The 19,821-nt window shown below is 36.2% G+C and overlaps 1 protein-coding gene across 7 annotated transcripts in view; it reads right to left on the reverse strand.

Annotated features, from left to right (window-relative positions):
• The window catches only part of sick (sickie), a 478,256-nt gene that overhangs the window by 120,486 nt on the left and 337,949 nt on the right, over positions 1-19,821 (reverse strand). For 5 of the 7 annotated variants that reach the window (XM_089643461.1, XM_089643460.1, XM_089643464.1 and 2 more), the window contains 10 exons: positions 13,522-13,657; positions 13,273-13,365; positions 12,609-12,770; positions 11,792-11,857; positions 9,841-10,072; positions 8,400-8,495; positions 7,788-7,935; positions 3,736-3,849; positions 2,383-2,526; positions 572-598 (listed from right to left, as the gene is read on the reverse strand). In XM_089643461.1, the coding sequence (XP_089499587.1) occupies positions 572-598; positions 2,383-2,526; positions 3,736-3,849; positions 7,788-7,935; positions 8,400-8,495; positions 9,841-10,072; positions 11,792-11,857; positions 12,609-12,770; positions 13,273-13,365; positions 13,522-13,657 (1,218 nt within the window). The remainder of the gene's footprint in view (positions 1-571; positions 599-2,382; positions 2,527-3,735; positions 3,850-7,787; positions 7,936-8,399; positions 8,496-9,840; positions 10,073-11,791; positions 11,858-12,608; positions 12,771-13,272; positions 13,366-13,521; positions 13,658-19,821) is intronic. The other 2 variants (XM_089643463.1, XM_089643462.1) reach the window with 2 other exon arrangements.

Consider the following 19,821-nt stretch of genomic DNA (forward strand, 5'->3'; position numbering starts at 1 on the left):
TATTTTGTGATTAGACTGAGTATTGAACCTTCATACGCAGAAATGCTGATTAAATATGACCGATATTTATTTTGTATATTAACTGCTGTAATGTCATCCGATTTCAGAGAAATGTGTATATGTCTTCGTGTGTGCACGCGATTGCCACCAAAAGTTTAAAGAATGCATTGTCATCGACAACAAGTCAATCTGCCAAGTTTCAGCACGATCGGATGTCGGGAAGTGGGTCAATTTCTGCTTCCAATATTTGCATTAATTCATTACAGAAAACATAAGTGAAATTCAGATGGATGTATTGAAAAATACAGTAATTACTGCATTTTGGCATAGTTGATTCGAAGAAGGTTAGTGTTCTAGGGTTAAAGGAAATTCGTCAGAGCTCCTGAATAACCACTTTTGTAATATTAGCAGTCCGATAAAACGGTTCAATGTCTTAATTCCTCGATTAATCTCGAAACCAAAAACACAGCAAACTTATGCACCAAATTCATTATGTAATATAATATGTAATAATGTTGTGAAGTTCATGCCATGATAGAAAGTCATATTTCAGCTATTGTTTGATGGATACCTTGGAAAAGTCCTGTCCCTTAGGTAGCTAGCAATTAAAATAAACTATTGTTAATAATTTATTTTTTTGTTTACGGGAAATCGTCAGTTTATATTTTATCAGTTGGTACATGTGTAGTGTGTAATATAGCCAAAATAAAACCAATTATGGATTTCCTCCTTGTGACTGTACCTCTAAGAAAACAACATAATAAAAATAAGTAAATTTATAAGAAAAGTACGTCAAAACAAAAAAAATGCTTGTAAAAAGTAATAAAATCAAAATAAAGAGTTTATTCTGATGGTGAAGGTATCATATTGTATGTTAATTAACTATATAATTATATATACGACTTGTAGGTCATGGGTTGTTGTTGTTGGGGCTGTTGTTGTTGTGGTTATTGTTGTTGTTTGGTTGTTTTGGTTGTTGTGGTTATTATTGTTGTTGTTGTTGTTGTTGTTATTGTTGTTGTGGTTATTTTTACTGTTGTGTTTATGGTTGTTGTGGTTGTAGTGGGTTGTTAATGTTCTTATTGTGATTTTGGTTAGTGATGCTGTTGTGGTTGTTGTTGCGGTTCTGGTTTTGGATGTGATTGTGGATGTTGTTGTGGTTCTTGTTGTGGTTGTTGTTATTGTTTTTGTGGTTATTGCTGCTGTTGTGGTTGTCGTTATTGGGGTTGTTGATGTTATTGTGGTTTTTGATGTGTCTATTGACATTGTTGTGGTTTTTGTTATTGTATTTGTGTTTATTGTTGGTGTTGTGGTGATTGTGGACATTTTTGTTGTTGTGGTAGTTGTTTAAGAATTAACATTTAGGAATAATAATAATTTATCATACCCGTTAGGTTCAATGGGCAAAACATTGTAATAATGAATCATGTTCAATTTAACATGGGTTGGATCGTTACGAGAAATACACATAAAAATTCAGCTTTTTTCATCAATTTCACCTGTCTATTATTATTGTTTGTAAAACATAGAAATTGATATAAAAATCCATTCACTGTTTTATTTAGGCTATCATTCTCAATATTTTTTGTGATTTATAGTACGTGTAGGTATGAAGTTTTACAAGAATTTGGTCACCAGTGCAAAGGGTTGTTAACACACTTTATGCAGGCGTGAACTAGAGAACTGTCTGAATAAAAATATTTTGTTTTAAACCGCTAGATCTTTGAAAATACATGATGGTATACAGTGAAAACTTGATCGATCGTTCTCGAATAATCATTTTCCCAATCTTTAATGGAGAGTACACACTTTTTTCACCGAACGGTTACTTTTTAAGGTTGAAATGATCAAAAACTAGAACAGATAACCATACTCGAGCACTGGTGTGTTTGAATATCTAACGACATCTAATGTCAGAAACGGCCGCCAGCAGAAATCAATCAAGTAAAATTGTAGTACAAAAATTGCGTGCTTTGCGAATAATGCGGTAAAACTATGCATAAAGGAACGATCACCGGAAAAAATAAACGACAGATTAATTGTGGAGCGAAAGATCGAGATATTACAGTAAAACAACGAGATTAGCATACAATAATTGTATGCTGATGTCTGATAGCAATGAAATGTCTGATAGCAATGCGTTTTCCGCCATTAAAATAGGACTGACGTAAAAAATAAATTTAACCGTCCGCATAAAATGTGTTAATTAAACTTTACACAACTATTATAAAGAAAGGTCGACCATTTTTGATAATATTTTGTCCCTCGCTGCATTTGTATTATATTGTACTATCCCTATCTCAAATTGAATTCTTGCAATATATATTATTTTAGAATTCCAATTAATGACAAAAACGCAAGCTATCATTGAGTAAACCTTACCTGATGCTATTGCTTCGGTTGAGCCGAGCGGGTGCTGGCTGATGCAGCAGTCTCGGGGGGGCCCTGGTACCCCCGGGTTGGAGAGACTGCAGGGACTCCATGGAGTCACATTCCGACAGGCGACCTGTTGCTGAGTATGTGTTGCTATAAAAAAAGATAATATATTTATTGTAATGTGTTGTTGGAAGTATAATGGCCTATTACATCAAATATACAGGGTTTTCCAATAAGAGGTGTTATTTTGATATTCAATCGTTAAAGATCAATGGTTTCGTTGCTTGTGTGGCACGTAGCGCCGTCTTGTTGAAAGTAAACGTTGTCCAGATCAATACCATCCAATTCCGGCCATGAAAAATCATTAATCATCTTTCGAAAGCGCAATACACTCACCGTAACTGTTGCTCCAGCCTCATTTTCGAAAAAGTAAGGTCCAATGACTCCGCCGGACCATAAACCGCACCAAACAGTCACACGTTGAGCATAGAGAGGCTTTTCAACAATAACTCTTGGGTTTTCCGAGCCCCAGATGCGACGATTTTGCTTGTTGACGAAGCCACCGAGGTGGAAATGGGCCTCATCGCTCAAGATGATTTACATTTGATTCACTCAAGTGAATTTTAATAATTTCAATGCGTTGTTGAAGCGTGTATCGTTCCATTTTTATTAATGGCGTAGTTTCTACTTGTCAAATGTCAAAAAATGACAACTTCAAAAGTAACATCTACCGAAAGAGCGGGCTATTCAAAATAACACCTCTTATTGGAAAACTGTATATATGTAAAATAAGTGGGCCCTAAACTATTTGGCATTTGCATTTGGTAGCCACCTCTCGTATTGAGCCCCAAAATACCTGAAAAAAACCTTTGACCCTTGTTCACACGCATAACAACATGACATGAAAATTGTTCAAAAGTTGAAACAGACTTAAAACCGGCGTTTAACAAGGATCTATCACGTGTAAAAAATAAAATGGTGTTATTGGCCATTTGACGACAATGTTGGATTAGAATTTTTATGAAACAGCCCGTCCTTAAGGTTACTTTGATATTGGGATGGCAGAATAATAGTCAATAGACTGTAATTAAGACAGTATTTATCTCAGATGACAGGTGATAATGAAGAAAGGCTGGACAAACAAATGCAAATTATTTATATACCTACAATTGTCTCGCTTTCATGCCCTCTCTCTCACTTCGGACACAGATTCATTACAGTTGTGACGATGCAGGAAGTGAAGAGGGGAAAGGATATGGAGAAGAGGAAGGTTTAAAAGTACCTACCTGTCGGCTATTTCAGATCAAATTATGATTGTTAAAGGCCACAGAGAAGAATGTAAATCAATTTAGAAGTTACCTGTGTCTCAGCCAGGAGGTGTAAGGACTTCCGTAGTCAGACTTGACATCGGAGTAGGTCTGCGTGTCGGAGAGGCTGCCATCGCTGATCTTCATGCCTCCTCTTGGGGGGACCCTGCAACAGAAAACAAATCAATAACACAACTGTAAAATTTCACTAAAAAATGACATCTCGTTTGTTACACAGTAGTATTAGTACGAGCCTGAAAACTACAGCCGTAGTCGTCACCACAACTTTTTCAAGATACCACAAAGCAGAACAGATGTTCTAGCACAGCATAGCATGACAAAAGGAATGGTGATGATGAATGAATTTTCTAAAACAACAGATTGTTGTGTACTCACGTCGCAAACAACTTGTTGTGCACAGTCCGTACATGTCGCTACTTTAGACTAGCTGATTTTATGTTCGTCTTTGAAACATTAAATTCAACAAGGTTGTTGCCTGCTTCAAATCCTCCAAACCATTGTAGTTTCTGAGCCCTTTGTTCAAATAATTGCAAACTACATAACAAATTGAGTTCTTATGCCTGAGCTGGTTACTAGAGATTACACTGAGGATGTCAGGAATTGTTTACCCAATCAGTAATCACTACAGAAAAAAACTTAAAGCAATAATCTCACCAATATAACTTTTTCATATCCTTTAGCACAGTTATAAACGCTTCAACAAACAAACAAATTCATACCAAAAATCTATCAATTTCACAACATAACCTCACAAAAGAGCATAATATTATATTACTTTAATATGCACTCATTTAATGTCACCGTCTACTAAGACAGTTCGATTCACACTGCATTTAGTTTCGTTAAATTGGCTGACTGATTGCTAAGGACGTCTTGTGATAAAAATAATATGGTAGCTACAATATAATTGACATTTCAATTGGTGGTAATAAAGTCAGTACCTACTAGTTATGCTTCTTTAGCAGTCCCATACGTAGTAATGTCTATAATCAATTTTCAATGTCATGCTATCTATAATAAGCATATTTTTTTGTTGTTGTGAATACCGTACAATGGTTCCAACTATCCTGACCCAGCAGGACCACGGCACCCCTAATTTTGGGTTGATAATATTTCCACATACATATACTATAGAAGAAGAGTAAACATTAGAGACCTTAAAAATTCGCGTTTGCGATGATAAAAATTTTTACACAAAAGTTTTTCGTGAATTTTGCCATTTTACAAGAGTAACGAGAAATTCGAAATTCTCAGGCAAATAATTAGAATTTTACCATATCGATGTATAAATTTTGTAGACGGAGAAATAGAGATGAGATGTTTGTATCTAGTATGCAAATTGGATCATATTAGCAATTAGCATATCCATAATCGATTCCACTACCGGGAACCGATTCCAAAAGCAACTGTATAAAGAATATATATATTTTTTTTTATAGAGCGGGGACGGTTTACATATAGTTCCCGTGAGCACTTAGGCACCGGGCCCATTGTACTATCTCTCATTTTACCCCATTCCTTTAACAGTCACCCGGTCCCTTTTATAAAGTTCACCAGGGTTGTTATTGGGTATGTGGCTAAGTCTTCTGGTTCCACAATGTGTATTCCCAGGTCTCATTTCTCCTCTCCAATTCCCCTTGGTTCCCTGAAGGCCCCAAAAGGGAAGAGAGCCTCATCAGTCCTCTCCACCCCTCCTTGGTTCCCTAAAGGCCCCGGGGTGTAAGAGGGTTTCGTCTCTCCTCTCCACTCTTCTTTGGTTCTCTATGGGCCCCAAGACGGAGGAGTCTACTCCTCCTTGGTTCCCTGAAGGCCCCATGGCAGAAGAGTCCACTCCCCCTCGGTTCCTTGAAGGCCCCAGAGGGAAAAGGGAGTTTTCAAATAGAAATAGAAGGTCTACTCTAGCAGAATCCCGAGTGCTGGAGTAAGGTCTAAATACTCCGAGATGCGACCATGTTTCTCGGAGGCACCGTTCGTGACACTATTCCCCAGGTCATTCAGCCTGAGCACTGTAACTCACACCTTAGCTTGGGATGGCTATTGCAGGTTGTATTTCCACTCCCTGAGCGATGGGTTCGCCACACTCCCTACGCTTCGTATAAAGAATAAGTTTCATGTAATTCAGGTACCATTGGAACCTGGAACCGCAGCGACAGTCAAATTAACCGTCTCTATTTCAGTGTAGCGAGAACGAGATTTATTTATTTATTTATTGGTAAAGGTAAGAGACAAACAGCTTATACATAAAATACAAATATAAATATATACATGTTAAAAACAGTCAAGCCAAAAAAGTCTCCTATATTAATATTGATTGGAGATGGAGTTTTATTGCATAAAAAAAAAATAAAAATAAAAATATATATATTTTAGGTGAGGAGGGGAGGAATAGGAATTTAGGATGAGGATAGGAGATGCTCTGGATACATTCCATACTATAGTATTAATTTTCGATCGTACGAGTTACTTCTATTCGATATTTGTGAAGTGTATTGCTAAAAATATCTATGTTTTGAAATTTAGTATTATATTGGGCACATATACGTGGAATTGGTGAATTTTTTCTAAAGTTAGTTCAACATGTAGGTAAATGGAACAAATGGGATTGCCGTGTTGATCTTGTTGGAATATGAATATTTATTAAATTCATTAGCTCTGGTGAGTCGAGGCCATTGTTAAGAATTTTAAATAATAAAATTTGGTCAAAAACCAAACGTCGTGTATGAAGTGAGTTGAATTTGTGGTAATTAATAGAATCGGCGTAATTTGAGAAATGTAAGTTTTGTTTATAATTAATGTGTTTAAAAAATTTTTTTTGAATTCTTTCGATTCTTTCAATGTGGGCTTGGTAAAAAGGAGTCCAGATCGGTGTGCAGTGTTCTAGAGACTTCCAGTCTAGACACTTTTTACATCTATGTATAAATACTTATATATCTATCAAATATCCACCAAAATGGTGGTCGGCGGTGGCTGCAAAGATTGGGTACTTTCGACGTGATCACTCAGAAAATAATCAATAAGAAAGCAATATTAAACATTTAAAATATTTCTTTGTGTATGGTTTTGACAAGTTTGAATAGCCTTATATTGGAACGCAGCTAACTTCACGTCGAAAAGGCCGCATACTGACAATCATTTTTCGATTACATAAAATAGCCACTTTCTGGTGGCAAAATACCAAAAAGTTAATACACAAATACAATATTGTATCGATAATTCAATCCAATATGTATTTGTATGCCTCTCTTGAAAGAATTGAGTTTTACAAAGACAAAACTATTTGTTTATATTCATATTGCGTATGTACGAGCGCAAACAATAAAATCGTCTAAATATTTGGTACAATATTTTTTTACATTTCAAAGTTTTCCAGTAATGTTGGCCTCACTGGGTGGCTTGCCCGTGCTGAGGCCTTCATTTAATGATTCAGATTATAATAAATGTCGCATTTAACCTTTATTATTTAAATGTGCCAAACTGATCAGCTCAAAATGATTATTCACCATATTAAACAATTACAAATCAATTGAATTGGTTGAACTAATATAGGCCATTATAACTAATAGAGACCATTAAAGTTTGTATTGGGATTCAAATGATTGATTGTAAGTTTTGATTGGATATTGTTAGCAACACAGTGAGTGATTGATTGGAACATTTGAACGACTAGCGGTAATAAAAATGTTTTGGTTTTTCGAAAACAGAGGTTCATGATGCACTTGTTGTATTTTGTATAATAGGAACAAAATTTAAACTGCCTTCGCTTTGGTTATGACACTATCAAGTATAAAAGTTCACATTGTGACACAAATAGATATTCTAAAAACTACTACAATACAAAACTTGACTAAAAATTCATTTCTGTTAAGGCCAACACGAAGACAATACCATACTTGATAAAGTGACATTTTGTTTTTTGTGTTTAACAAACCCAGTAGAAGTAATATCCACAGGTAAAATGAATGCATAAGGTTAACACTGAAATTGCAGTGCTTCGTGATGTGCGGGGCACAATTCTTCAACACTGCAAATGCAGGGCTCTGGCTCCTAGGGGTTAATAAAATAGTTTGGTGGTTCAATAGTTACCTGTGGTGTTGGAATAGCACTGCAAAGTCATGTGAGCCAGGCTTGGGAAGACTTTGGGAACCCATCATGAGGCGTTCCCTCACAGACTGGGATAGTTGAGAGGCCGCACTTCCGCTCAGGGAGAAACTCTTTACCCCGGCACCCCCTTCTGTAAACAGGCACTTGATGTGTTAATAGAACCAGACAGCATATAAGATAGAAGTCAGAAAATCGTTGGAAATAGGTGTACCACAGGGCTCCAATTATAGGGCCATTTTTAATTTTGATTTATATAAACGAAGTTGAGTGAGGTTATGTTAGGTTAGCTTTACTCAGGGGGAGACAACAGGAGCTTTTTGGGATAATGGGATGAGATAATAAATGAATTTGGAAAGGTGGCAAGCTATATAGGAATGTTTCTGTGGTGTAGCACAGGGCTCCATTCTTGGGCCATTTTTATTCTTAATTTACCAACCGAGGTTGGATTAGGTTGGGTTAGGGTAACTTATGTTAGAATTAGAACCCGCGACCTCCGGATTGCAAGGATCGTAATCACCCAACCACGGAGGCCATCTCATCAGGTCATAGCCTAGCCTATTCATAAGGTAAGTATACAACGCATAAGGTACTCACTGTGTATCTGTAGATCCTGTGTGCAAGTTTGGGTTCCTCCAGATACCTTTACTTTAGTTCTGGGCACCGCTGAAACTTGGGCAGTTCTACCACCACCTGGAAACATACATAAATAAGTTAAATCTTGAAGAAAGAGATATTGTATTTACCGTGGTGAGAGGTTTTTCTAACGCAAGTTTATTTTCCGTTACTCACACACCACTGGAAATCAATTTGTATTTTATTATCATTGCGAGTACCCGCATACCCGTGAAAAATCATGGTATAATAATTGTAGGATTTGAAAAGCCGAAAGTACTTATAAATTATTTGCCTCAGGATTGACTTTCAAAAACAAAGATTGTCAATTTTCTATAAACATAATTATAATTTCTTTGTTGGCAAATTAGAGAGACATTTAGTAAAAGAGGAACACCCTTAGTAAATTTGAAAAATCATGAAATCTCTCAAAAATTTTCAATTCTGAATAGTGGTCTTTACCAGAGTATTACCAAGAGCAACTTCGACTAGATGAATTATTTATTATGAATATCACAAATTGATTAAATCTAATTGCCCACTCCAGGATTTGAACCTGCCAACTCTGGATTGGTAGTCGAGGATCTTAATCACTCGAACATGGAAGCCATCAAATTTATCTGGTAATATTGTAACACTTCATAAAATAGAAATATGTTTATAATGAATTTTATCCACTCGTTGGCATATTATGGCAAGTTTGCAAAGCGTCTTGAGCGATCAATTGCCATAATGTGCCAAATATATATACACGGTTTTCCAATAAGAGGTGTTATTTTGATATTCAATCGTAAAATCGTTGCTTGTGTGGCACGTAGCGCCGTCTTGTTGAAAGTAAACGCTGTACAGATCAATACCATCCAATTCCGGCCATGAAAAATCATTAATCATCTCTCGATAGCGCAATCCATTCACCGTAACTGTTGCTCCAGCCTCATTTTCGAAAAAGTAAGGTCCAATGACTCCGCCAGACCATAAACCGCACCAAACAGTCACACGTTGAGGATAGAAAGGCTTTTCAACAATAACTCTTGGGTTTTCCGAGCCCCAGATGCGACAATTTTGCTTATTGACGAAGCCACCGAGGTGGAAATGGGCCTCATCACTCAAGATGATTTGCATTTGATTCACTCAAGTGAATTTTAATAATTTCAATGCGTTGTTGAAGCGTGTATCGTTTCATATTTATTAATGGCGTAGTTTCTACTTGTCAAATGTTAAAAAATAACATCTACCGAAATATGTAGCGGGCTATTCAAAATAACACCTCTTATTGGAAAACCCTGTAGAACCCAAAAATATGGGAAATCTAGGTAGATTTATTGGCTTTAAACCGCATGATGTTAATAACATCGAATGGCAAAATCGAAAACCAAACATCCATCGCTAAAGTGGATAAAACCTCGAAATTACGTTTTTATACCTTGCCCTCCATTCTGCACGGCTTGTTGTGCTTGTCCTCCTTGTCTCTTCACATATCCGAAGCTCTGTGGTACCCCTTTAACCCTCCCGTTGGAGCCCCCATTGGGGCCTCCATTGCCCGAGGCATTTCCGGCCATGGGGGGCAGGGGGGACATCATGGGGGGGTTTCCATGTGGGTGGCTTCCACCAGAGCGGTTGGAGGACTGTGATGATACGCTACCAGGTGATTGTAGCTGAAAAGGATACAAATGTTAGATTGTGCATTCAAAATCTGTTTATATGAATACTTGTTGGACACTGTTGTATGTTACAAGTAACACCATTCATAGGGGTAACACTTGCATGAATTTTCTATTAAACTGCCAGTGTTCTCTCTCTGTTGTAAGACGTGGACCTCACTAAATCTTATCTGGTGCAGTTACAGTCGCCGTGCATATATGATGTTTTATAGGGCCTAAAGAATTCTGAATTGTGCGAATGTGGACATATTCTAACAACAAGGCATAACCTCGTCGAATTTTATGTTTCAAAGAGCCAATCATGCCTGATTACATCTAAAAGGGATCGAAGTGACAATCTAGTCTCCTTCAACGGAAGCAATCTTCCCAACATACCTTCCATTAATATGCTTGGTACAACACTAAGTGACCAGCTCAGGCACAGAGTTAGCCTCCCTGAAGCTGGACATACTGCTCAAGGACCGCTCTACGGTTGAATTTGGCAATCACTTCTGGTCTGGAGCACCAAAATACTTAAAAACACCCTTGAGTCTGTGCAGAAACTCCTATCTGAACAAACGGATTGAAATCTTTAGAGCACAGTTGCATCTAGTTCTTTCAGTATTTCAATAGAAGATGCTCCAAGGAACTGTATACTTCGACACCGGTACGCAGTCGGGAATCACGCTAAATGCCAATATTTGTCACTTGAGAACGGATCGTTTCTACAACTCGTTCTTGAGTTCAATAGCTCGGCATGGATTTAAGAGGAACTTCAAATAGGAGTGTGACTAATAAAACTTATATTTGATATCTAATATCCATTGCACATGTTCTACCCTAAAATCATCGAAGGAAGTTAAATATGTGGAAATAATCATAGACAACCAACTAAGCTGGGAGGTAAAAAGACTATGTAAGCTCTGCCATATATTCTGCTCTCTTAGGTCCAACTTAGACTCTAAGAAGTGTCTATTTTACCCTTTTTCAATCCGTAGCAACATATAATATTGTGGGATGGGGTGGCTGTGCTGAATCTATTATCAATCCAGTTATTACAGTACAAAAACCAATTTTAAGAATTATATTTAAATGCCAAACTATCCACCCCTCAAACAAAAAATTTGCTAAAATTAGAGTCTTAGATATTCGCCAGTTAATTACATAAACAAGCTTGTGCTACATATGGAAAAAATAACCTGCTGATGTCTCCACAATATCAAGCACACACCCGCTTTTCATCAATCCTGGGATGCGTGCTCCCTAAAACTAGAACCACATTCACTCAACGACAATTCTGGTTCATCGCTCCTAAAATATACAATGCTTTAACACCGATATAAAGTCAATTAATTCTATATCCCTTTTTACTATCCGTGTTCAACATTGGCTATTTGAAAGGGGACGAGCCTGCTTTAAAGAATACATGACTTCCTAACACTGTATAAAAAAAAAGTTTTAACTCTCTCATTTATTTCATTCTATATTTATTTCTATTTATAATATGGTTTCTATAATGATATGCATTTTTTAAATTTTTGTTTTACAATTTTCTTTTTCATTATGTTTTATTATTGTTATTCTTACATAAATCATGTACGACTACCATGATACGGGCATGAGCCTAGTATGGTAGTTGAGAAAGTCACCAAAATTGTAATTTTTTAATATTTATAAAATAAAAATTAAAAACATTAATGATAATTAAATTAGGTAGAAGAGTGTGAATATTACCTGTCCACCTGGTCCCATCTTAGAAGAAGAATGCTGCCGTTCTGCGTTCATTTGTGCGTAGTGCATCTGGAACATTAAAAAACATCATCATTTGACTGCATTATTAACACTATGATTCATGATGATTCCTAAATGATGCAAATAATTTACTGGATAAGTGCAATCTCAATTAATTGTCTTGGAAAGTTCAGATTTGAGTTTTATTACACAAATTTTAGTTTTTGTTTGTTTATTTCGAATATGGGGTCAACTGACCAAAGTACGTAAAATACTTTAGCACTATAATTTTTGCAATAATTCTGTGGTTGCTGATAACAAAATGCCCTAGACAAAAGTTTGCTGTGCTGAACTTTATTATTTTACAACCTAATATGAGGGTTCGACAAATATGTCCCAGTAAATAAGAATTTCTTTAATTTTATGCTCGTATTTTGCAACGGCTATAAATTTATTGATTGCTAAAGTTATCCTGCCAAAGAGAGGAGTTTTTTTCTTCAATTTATGAGAGAGGGGGTCAGAGGAGGACGTTTAGTTATGCGAGTCAATCTAGGGCCTCAGGAGCTGCCCTGTGGACCTCATGGCTATTCGGTGATTCACAACAAACCGATGTTTTAATGCCTCCTCGTGCATCACGTGGAGCACCTTATCCCATTGATGGAGAAGCAAAATTAACAAGGCAGTGAGAAGCCAGGCTGTCTCTCAGTGGGGTCGTGTACGAGATGGGCATTTCTCACGTCATCCGATTGCCATTCAAGTTTTCACCTATCTTTTGAAATGAGCGCTATCCAGAGAGTGGTTGTAATGTATCAGTAATAACCTGGTGGGGAGGCGGGGCAGTGGTCTGCAACTGTTGGGCGGCGCTCATCCTCTCCGGCTGCGGCTGTTGTTGCTTGCTCCTGCTCTGCCCGCCCCCGCTGGAGCTGCTCGAGTTGCCGCTGGTCCTCCGCCTGCTCGACAGCGGGCTGGGAGGGCCCCCGGCCTGAAACGATTAAATATTGGAATTAGTATTCGAAGCAGATGGTACCGTAACTGTGAGGCACTACTGGACTCAAAAATACTTCAACTTCAATTTGGGATGGTTTTGTGGTGGAAGCAACCCAGAGGCAGACAAAGGAAGAGGTAGATAGACTGCGTGGAAGAGGATTGAAGCAGGACGGGTAGAACTGAGGACAGGAGGCGATTGGCAGGAGACCATAGTCAGTAAGGAATATTTATGGAAGGGCCAATTCGTCCAAATCCCAAAGTGGGATTAGCGCCGTGACGGTGACAACTGTAGACACTGCTATATACAGACAAAAACACTTACAATCCACTAGCAGAAAATGTTACAGACGCTATTATAAAAAGATAATGGTAGCCGCGCATCTCGACTTGGACGAGCTACATCTCTTTACCTTGTTTGCTGATTCGTGTATTGAAAATCCAAAAACAAAATTTATTTCCCTGTTTATATCTTTGATGACTGTGAATGTTTTTGTTACCTGCACAGGACTGCCGACACCCGGTGAATCCGTGTACTTCTTCCACTGGCTATCTCCGTTCTTCACCCCGTGGCCGTTAGACGCGTTCAGGATCTGAAAGGAAGGAAGGAACATTACTATCAGTGGTTTGGACAATGTAAGGAAAGCCACGGGGTGGGAATTGAACTGTACTAAATATAAAGCTCCGTGAGTTCCCCTGCCTTTAGTTCCTGTCCTCCTGCAGAGTTTAGCATGTCGAGCTGTACTGACCTTGTAGTTGGTGGCATCGGTCTGCTGACCGGCCTCTGCCTTCTTGGCTCTCTGCGGAACTGGCCTGTATTGGGGCTCCATAGGGCCTCCTGTTGCGCCTTGGGAGCTAACGTTCCTCTGGGATGACAGGCGGGCTCTAGAAAGACAAGATAAATATTATTAAAATGTTTCCATGATAACAGAACAGTGACAAAACAGAACACTGAAGATAAGCGAAAAAAACCAAATAAACAACAAACCTAAACTAACCTAACCTAACCAACCTGACCAATTAAATTTTCATGCTCTGTTTAATCCGGTTATGGGTCGAAACAAGGCAATATATACAGTAATTTAATACTTTTACCGCGTAATTTATACATCTAAATATAAAGCATAAACAAGTTTGGTACCAAAACTGTTCCTTGCGGTACCCCCAGCGTATTTTTAACAGGATTTTATTTAATGTTGCTAACCCATTTTGTTAGTTTTCTGTATAATTTTAATAACATGCCGTACAGTTGAAATTTAAATACTTCCCGCATTACTAATTAGATACTTACACCCCCGTTCAATGTCGTAGTTTAAGACCATTTTAACCAACAAACGCTATGGGTTTTTCACTGTTCTACTAACCTAGCGCACCGCGTAATATTCGCACCACGTTTTTTTAGTACCTATGGCTAAACTATAACCCGTATTTTATTAATTTTATCACATCATTTATGTAAAGCATAAGCAATATAGGTTCTAAAACTGATCCTTGCGTTACCCCTAGTGAATTTTAAATGGGTTTGATTACGTTACTGACCATATTATATATATTTCACCGATGAAAGGTAAAAAGTGCTTTTTTTAAATAGCAGCGCCATCTGTTGGATGTAAAAGAAATACGCACGATTGTTTCTCTATTTGCACAGACAGACTGAGCCACGGCAACGCGTAGCGGGGTACAGCTAGTTATTATATAAAGATTTTTCAGGGGTATGCGCCAGTTTTACCATAATAAACATAGGTATTCATTTCTCTTACTTTTCAAGGCAGAAAACAATCCATAATGGATGTAATGAATCAGCAAACTTTCTGCCAAGGGAGAATTGATTGTGTGCCAACTTCTAGAATAATCTAGAAGGTTGTGGGCCAAGTTACCTTTCCACTAATGGACAAAGCTCTCAGTAGAATCGAAAGCTACGTATACCCACAGTAGAAATAGTAGGCACATAGGTATATCTTTGCAAACTAATTGAAAGAATATACAGTTTCATTTCTATGCAAAGAGTTAAGACTTGCATTACGAATTTCAACCGAAAAATAACATACTAACTTCTCTTTAACACTTTATGTTTTTAAGCTCTTAAAAATATTTTTGTTATTTTTTAAGATAATCTCTATTAATTCGCCGAGTTGAAAAGGAATTATGTGAATTTCCCTGGGATAGAAAAAAATCCCAAAGTATGCTCCGAAAATTGTAAAAAAAATTGAACCTAGAAAACAAAGTTTTTTTTAACAAATTATTATAAGCAATAATTAGTCGTCCGAGTAAAATTAATAAGCAGTAATTGTTGATTGAAGTACTAGTACATAATGAATTATTTGGTGTGTTGGAAATAAGCCGACGTATCTCAGTGATCCAGAGCACCTGACCGGACATTAGAAGGCGCGGGTTCAATTCCTGTCGGCGGTATTTATTTTTACTCGGGAGATATTTTCAATTTGTTTGGATATTTCAGGCGACTCTAATTATTTCATATAATAATTTGTTATCCTTTGTGCTATGCATAAAAAAACTAGTCTTATAAACGTTGGTTTATCGTTAAAAAAATAATAAAGGTTTGACCGAGGAGTGAAGCTTCCTCCCCAGGGGATGGAGTCAACACGCTAACACATAAGTCAAATCCTAATTGGATAGTACCGACGTTTATTTAGTATGTTATCTGCTGTAAATTTTTTTAATATAATGCCATCCAATTTCAAAAAAATGCTACCAAAAGTTAATAGAATGCATTGTCATCGACATCGAGTCTATCCGCCGAGTTTCAGCTCGATCGGATGCCGGGAAGTGGGTTAATTACCACTCCACTTGATTCACAAGTGAAGTTCCAATAGATGTATTTAAAACACGTCTGATTCTGCTATTTAACATATTATAAGTAAGAATAATTTTGTCGAGAGATTTTGGCTATATTTTAAATAAGTTCATTCTTTCAAACCATCTTCTTTTTCTTAAGCTTTTGAATATGATTTCAAGGAGGTAGGTAGTTAGCGGATTGCAACAAAAGATATTTAAGGTTAAACGCAACGCTCGTTGTATTCTACGTGTTCACAGATGGCGTTAATTAATTAATTTTGTTTAAATACGCTTTTGCAAGGTATTGCTTTACAGTATAAAGACAAATCATTTGTTTGCGCCCGTATATACGCAATATGAATATGAATAAATAGTTTTGTCCATATAAAAACTCAATTCTATCGAGAAAGGCATACAAATACAATATTGGATTGAATCATCGGTAAAATATTGTATTTGTGTGCCTTTCTCGAAAGAATTAAGTCTTTAAACGAACAAAACTATTGATTCATATTCACATTGCGTATATACGGGCGCAAACAAATGATTTGTCTTAATATTGTAAAGCAATACCTTGCAAAAGCGTATTTAAACAAAATTAATTAATTAACGCCATCTGTGAACACGTAGAATACAACGAGCGTTGCGTTTAACCTTAAAAAAGAAGCTTATATCAAAATTTTCTGTGACAATTTCAAATCTAATTATCAAGCGCACATATCGTTAAATCGAATACAAAATTTTGGTAATAAATTTGGTAATGTTGTTGATATATTTAGAGATTCCGTAGCAGTGCTCAAACGAAATCTACATAAACACTTTGCTGAAATGTATGACTTATCCACTCCATAGTGAAAAACCCATTTTTTAGCTTCTGTTTTTTCACTCTTTTCTTTTATGACTTTTTAACTTCAATATATATGTTTTAACTTTACAAATTAATATTGTTATTTAAATAACAATTCGAATATGATTTTAAGTCCCTATAAATGCTGATTAATTTCAATCCATTTATTTTTCTAAGTAAGTAAAAAAAAAAAACTGTTCTCCATAATGGTATTCTGTATTATTTGTAAAACATTTATGTACTACAGATATAATAACTATTTTATTTATATATGTACGTAAACTTTTAAATGTCACATAGTTAATGTAATAACACTAATAACAATGTATGTAAAAGCCCAATGGGCGTTTAAATAAAAAAAAAAAAATAAAAATAAAAAAAAAAAAAAAAAAAAATAAGGAACGAAATAACGATTTTGAAGAGACTCCAATTCACCTACGGTGCCAATGTCCTGCCCTGGTGGGAACTAGGCTCAGATACCTGGGGAGACATACAGTAGAACCAGAAGACATAACCACATACCTAGGGAATGCAATCCCGGTATACCGGGATCCCGAAATACCGAGATCCCGCAGACATTTTGCGGGACTAATCTCGGTCGAAAATTTTGCGGGATCCCGCTGGACTGGCGGGATTACAGAGAAGCGCAGCTCATACGTGTTACTCTCCAGCGTGGAAGCTGAACAAGCTTTTTCAGCCGCTGGCCACCTTGTGTCCAATATCAGAAGCCGTTTATCAGATTACACAATTAATACTTTAACTTTTTTACGAAGCTATTTCCAAAATAATGTTTAATTAAACTTATGATGCTCATTGTACAAGAATATTGTTAATCGTGTGAACGTTATTATTTAAGTTTCAGTTCAGTTTCAGTTTCAGTGCCGGCAATCCGGGCGTTTATGTTATTTTCATTTGTGTACCTACATAGATTTCTTTTACCCACCTCACTAGACTAAGTCTGTTCCGAGGCGGGTATGTTATGTAAATATATGTCTTATCTTATTCTTTGCCAATTTATGACTTAAACTTTACCTATGTCTAACTAAAGGTATACATATTAATAAATCATTTAAAATGTCCCAAAGAACTTGTTTTATTATAGGTATAAATTTAAAACTCTAAAAGCAAGGTTGATAGATCGAGGTATTAGGTCTTTATTATACGATTGATTAGATATCTAAGTCCACTCTGCTGGATCCCGCAAATACCTGGATCCAGCGGGACTAAGATTGTTCAGTCCCGCAAATACCTGGATTGACATTTTCTTGCGGGATTGCATTCCCTACACATTAGGGTGTATCGATTTTTAACTTTTTTTTTGTTTTCAAATTCCAAGTTGAAATAAAGTTGCTACTAGGTACCACAACTTACCACATTTTTTTTTTGGATTTTTAAAAAAATGTTTAGGTCTCCCGCACAAGGCCTAAAGTTTTAATTTTTTTCAAAAAATATCAATTTTTTTTTTAATTTAAAAAAATAAATTCATAACTTTTTTGTTTATTCCAAGTTAAAAAACAGTAATATTAGGGCATAAAAATAAGTACGAAACGGTTTTTTTTAATAAAATATGGTATTTTGGTCTCCCGCACAAGCCCTAAAGTTTGTTAATTTTGATGAAATTTTGTAATTTTGTGTACATATATGAACCATGTTTTTTTTAAGTTTAAGCCACCGGAATTAATTGTACTTTTCTTACAGAAGGCATAAAATGAGACAATATATATATATATACATAATTCTTATATACATACAGTAAAAATATATACCACATATATACTATATATATATATAATATGTTTTATACCTGAAAAAAGATAGTTGGACGGTGTAAATTGTATGAGAAAGGTGTTGAAAGAAACTAATGTTATTTGCTATTACTGTTGTTTATTACAAAAGTATAAAGGTTATAACATGTCATAAAATGTAGTATAAAAACTAAGTACAAAATGTTGCTGATTACTTTCCATACGACATGAGTGGCAGTTTTCTTGTTCTACTGCAAATTTACTGACTTGTTTAAGTATTCGTCCTTTCATCTTGGCTTCAAAACCTTAAATCAAAGTTATGTATAGTATTTACATAGGCCTAGTGAAAATTTTATAAATGTTATTACAGTTCCCAAATGAAATTTCAATTTAATATGGAAGACAATTCTATTGCTGAAGAGTTGGCCAAACGAAACCCCGGCAACATCTCGCACACCAGGTGGCTTACTCTGGCAAATCGAGTCCTTCGTTTGTATGTAGCCACCGATGATCCGACCCCTCAGCTAAGAAAGCTTGCAGAGTTCATAATGAAGGTCTACATACCATCATGGTTCTCAATTAAGTGCAATCCCCAAATCCCGCAAGCTTCCATTCATTTTTTAAAAAGGATTCTTTTCCGCAATTACTTGGAAGATGAGCTAAGAAAAGTCGCCCATGCAACGTTACAGAGAAATGCTTTCATGGCTCACCCAGAGCATGTTTTGATAGCTATGCTGTTCGATGAACGAAAACATATCAGAGCCTTGGCTTATAAGGGAATCCAGAAAGCTCGCGCAACCGAAAGGAAAGGGGTAAGGGTATTTAAACCCCCTCAGATCAATTTTGATGCCGAAGACTATATAGATATGATTGACTGGCGATCCACTTCAGTAACCGAACCCCTTCTTGTTACTGATATGAGCCTAGAAGAGTTGGAGTCAATTGCGGAAACTGGCAAAAGTGGAAGGGTTGAATTTAGAATTCCTTCTCACACTCAAGCGGTGGAACGAATTGTCAAGAAAGTCACAGAAGCTTTAAAGCGAGTATGTGGGCTGATCGAAAGAGATGGTTTTATCCGTGCCAGACTGGAAGACCTTAAAGAGCTACCAACGTTCGAGACCAAGAGCCAGTACAAAACCTCTGCAAAGGATTAGAATTTAAGTAAGTTTTTTCGACTATTTTGTAGTTATAATGTTTCTAAATAACGTCTTTATCATACTGTCTTCTATATTAAATTGAAATTTCATTTGGGAACTGTAATAACATTTATAAAATTTTCACTAGGCCTATGTAAAAACTATACATAATTTTGATTTAAGGTTTTGAAGCCAAGATGAAAGGACGAATACTTAAACAAGTCAGTAAATTTGCAGTAGAACAAGAAAACTGCCACTCATGTCGTATGGAAAGTAATCAGCAACATTTTGTACTTAGTTTTTATACTACATTTTATGACATGTTATAACCTTTTATACTTTTGTAATAAACAACAGTAATAGCAAATAACATTAGTTTCTTTCAACACCTTTCTCATACAATTTACACCGTCCAACTATCTTTTTTCAGGTATAAAACATATTATATATATATATAGTATATATGTGGTATATATTTTTACTGTATGTATATAAGAATTATGTATATATATATATTGTCTCATT

This window comes from Hesperophylax consimilis, chromosome 19, assembly GCF_061612785.1.
Source record: "Hesperophylax consimilis isolate HC1 chromosome 19, BYU_Hcon_1.0, whole genome shotgun sequence".
NCBI classification, from domain to species: Eukaryota; Metazoa; Arthropoda; class Insecta; order Trichoptera; family Limnephilidae; genus Hesperophylax; species Hesperophylax consimilis.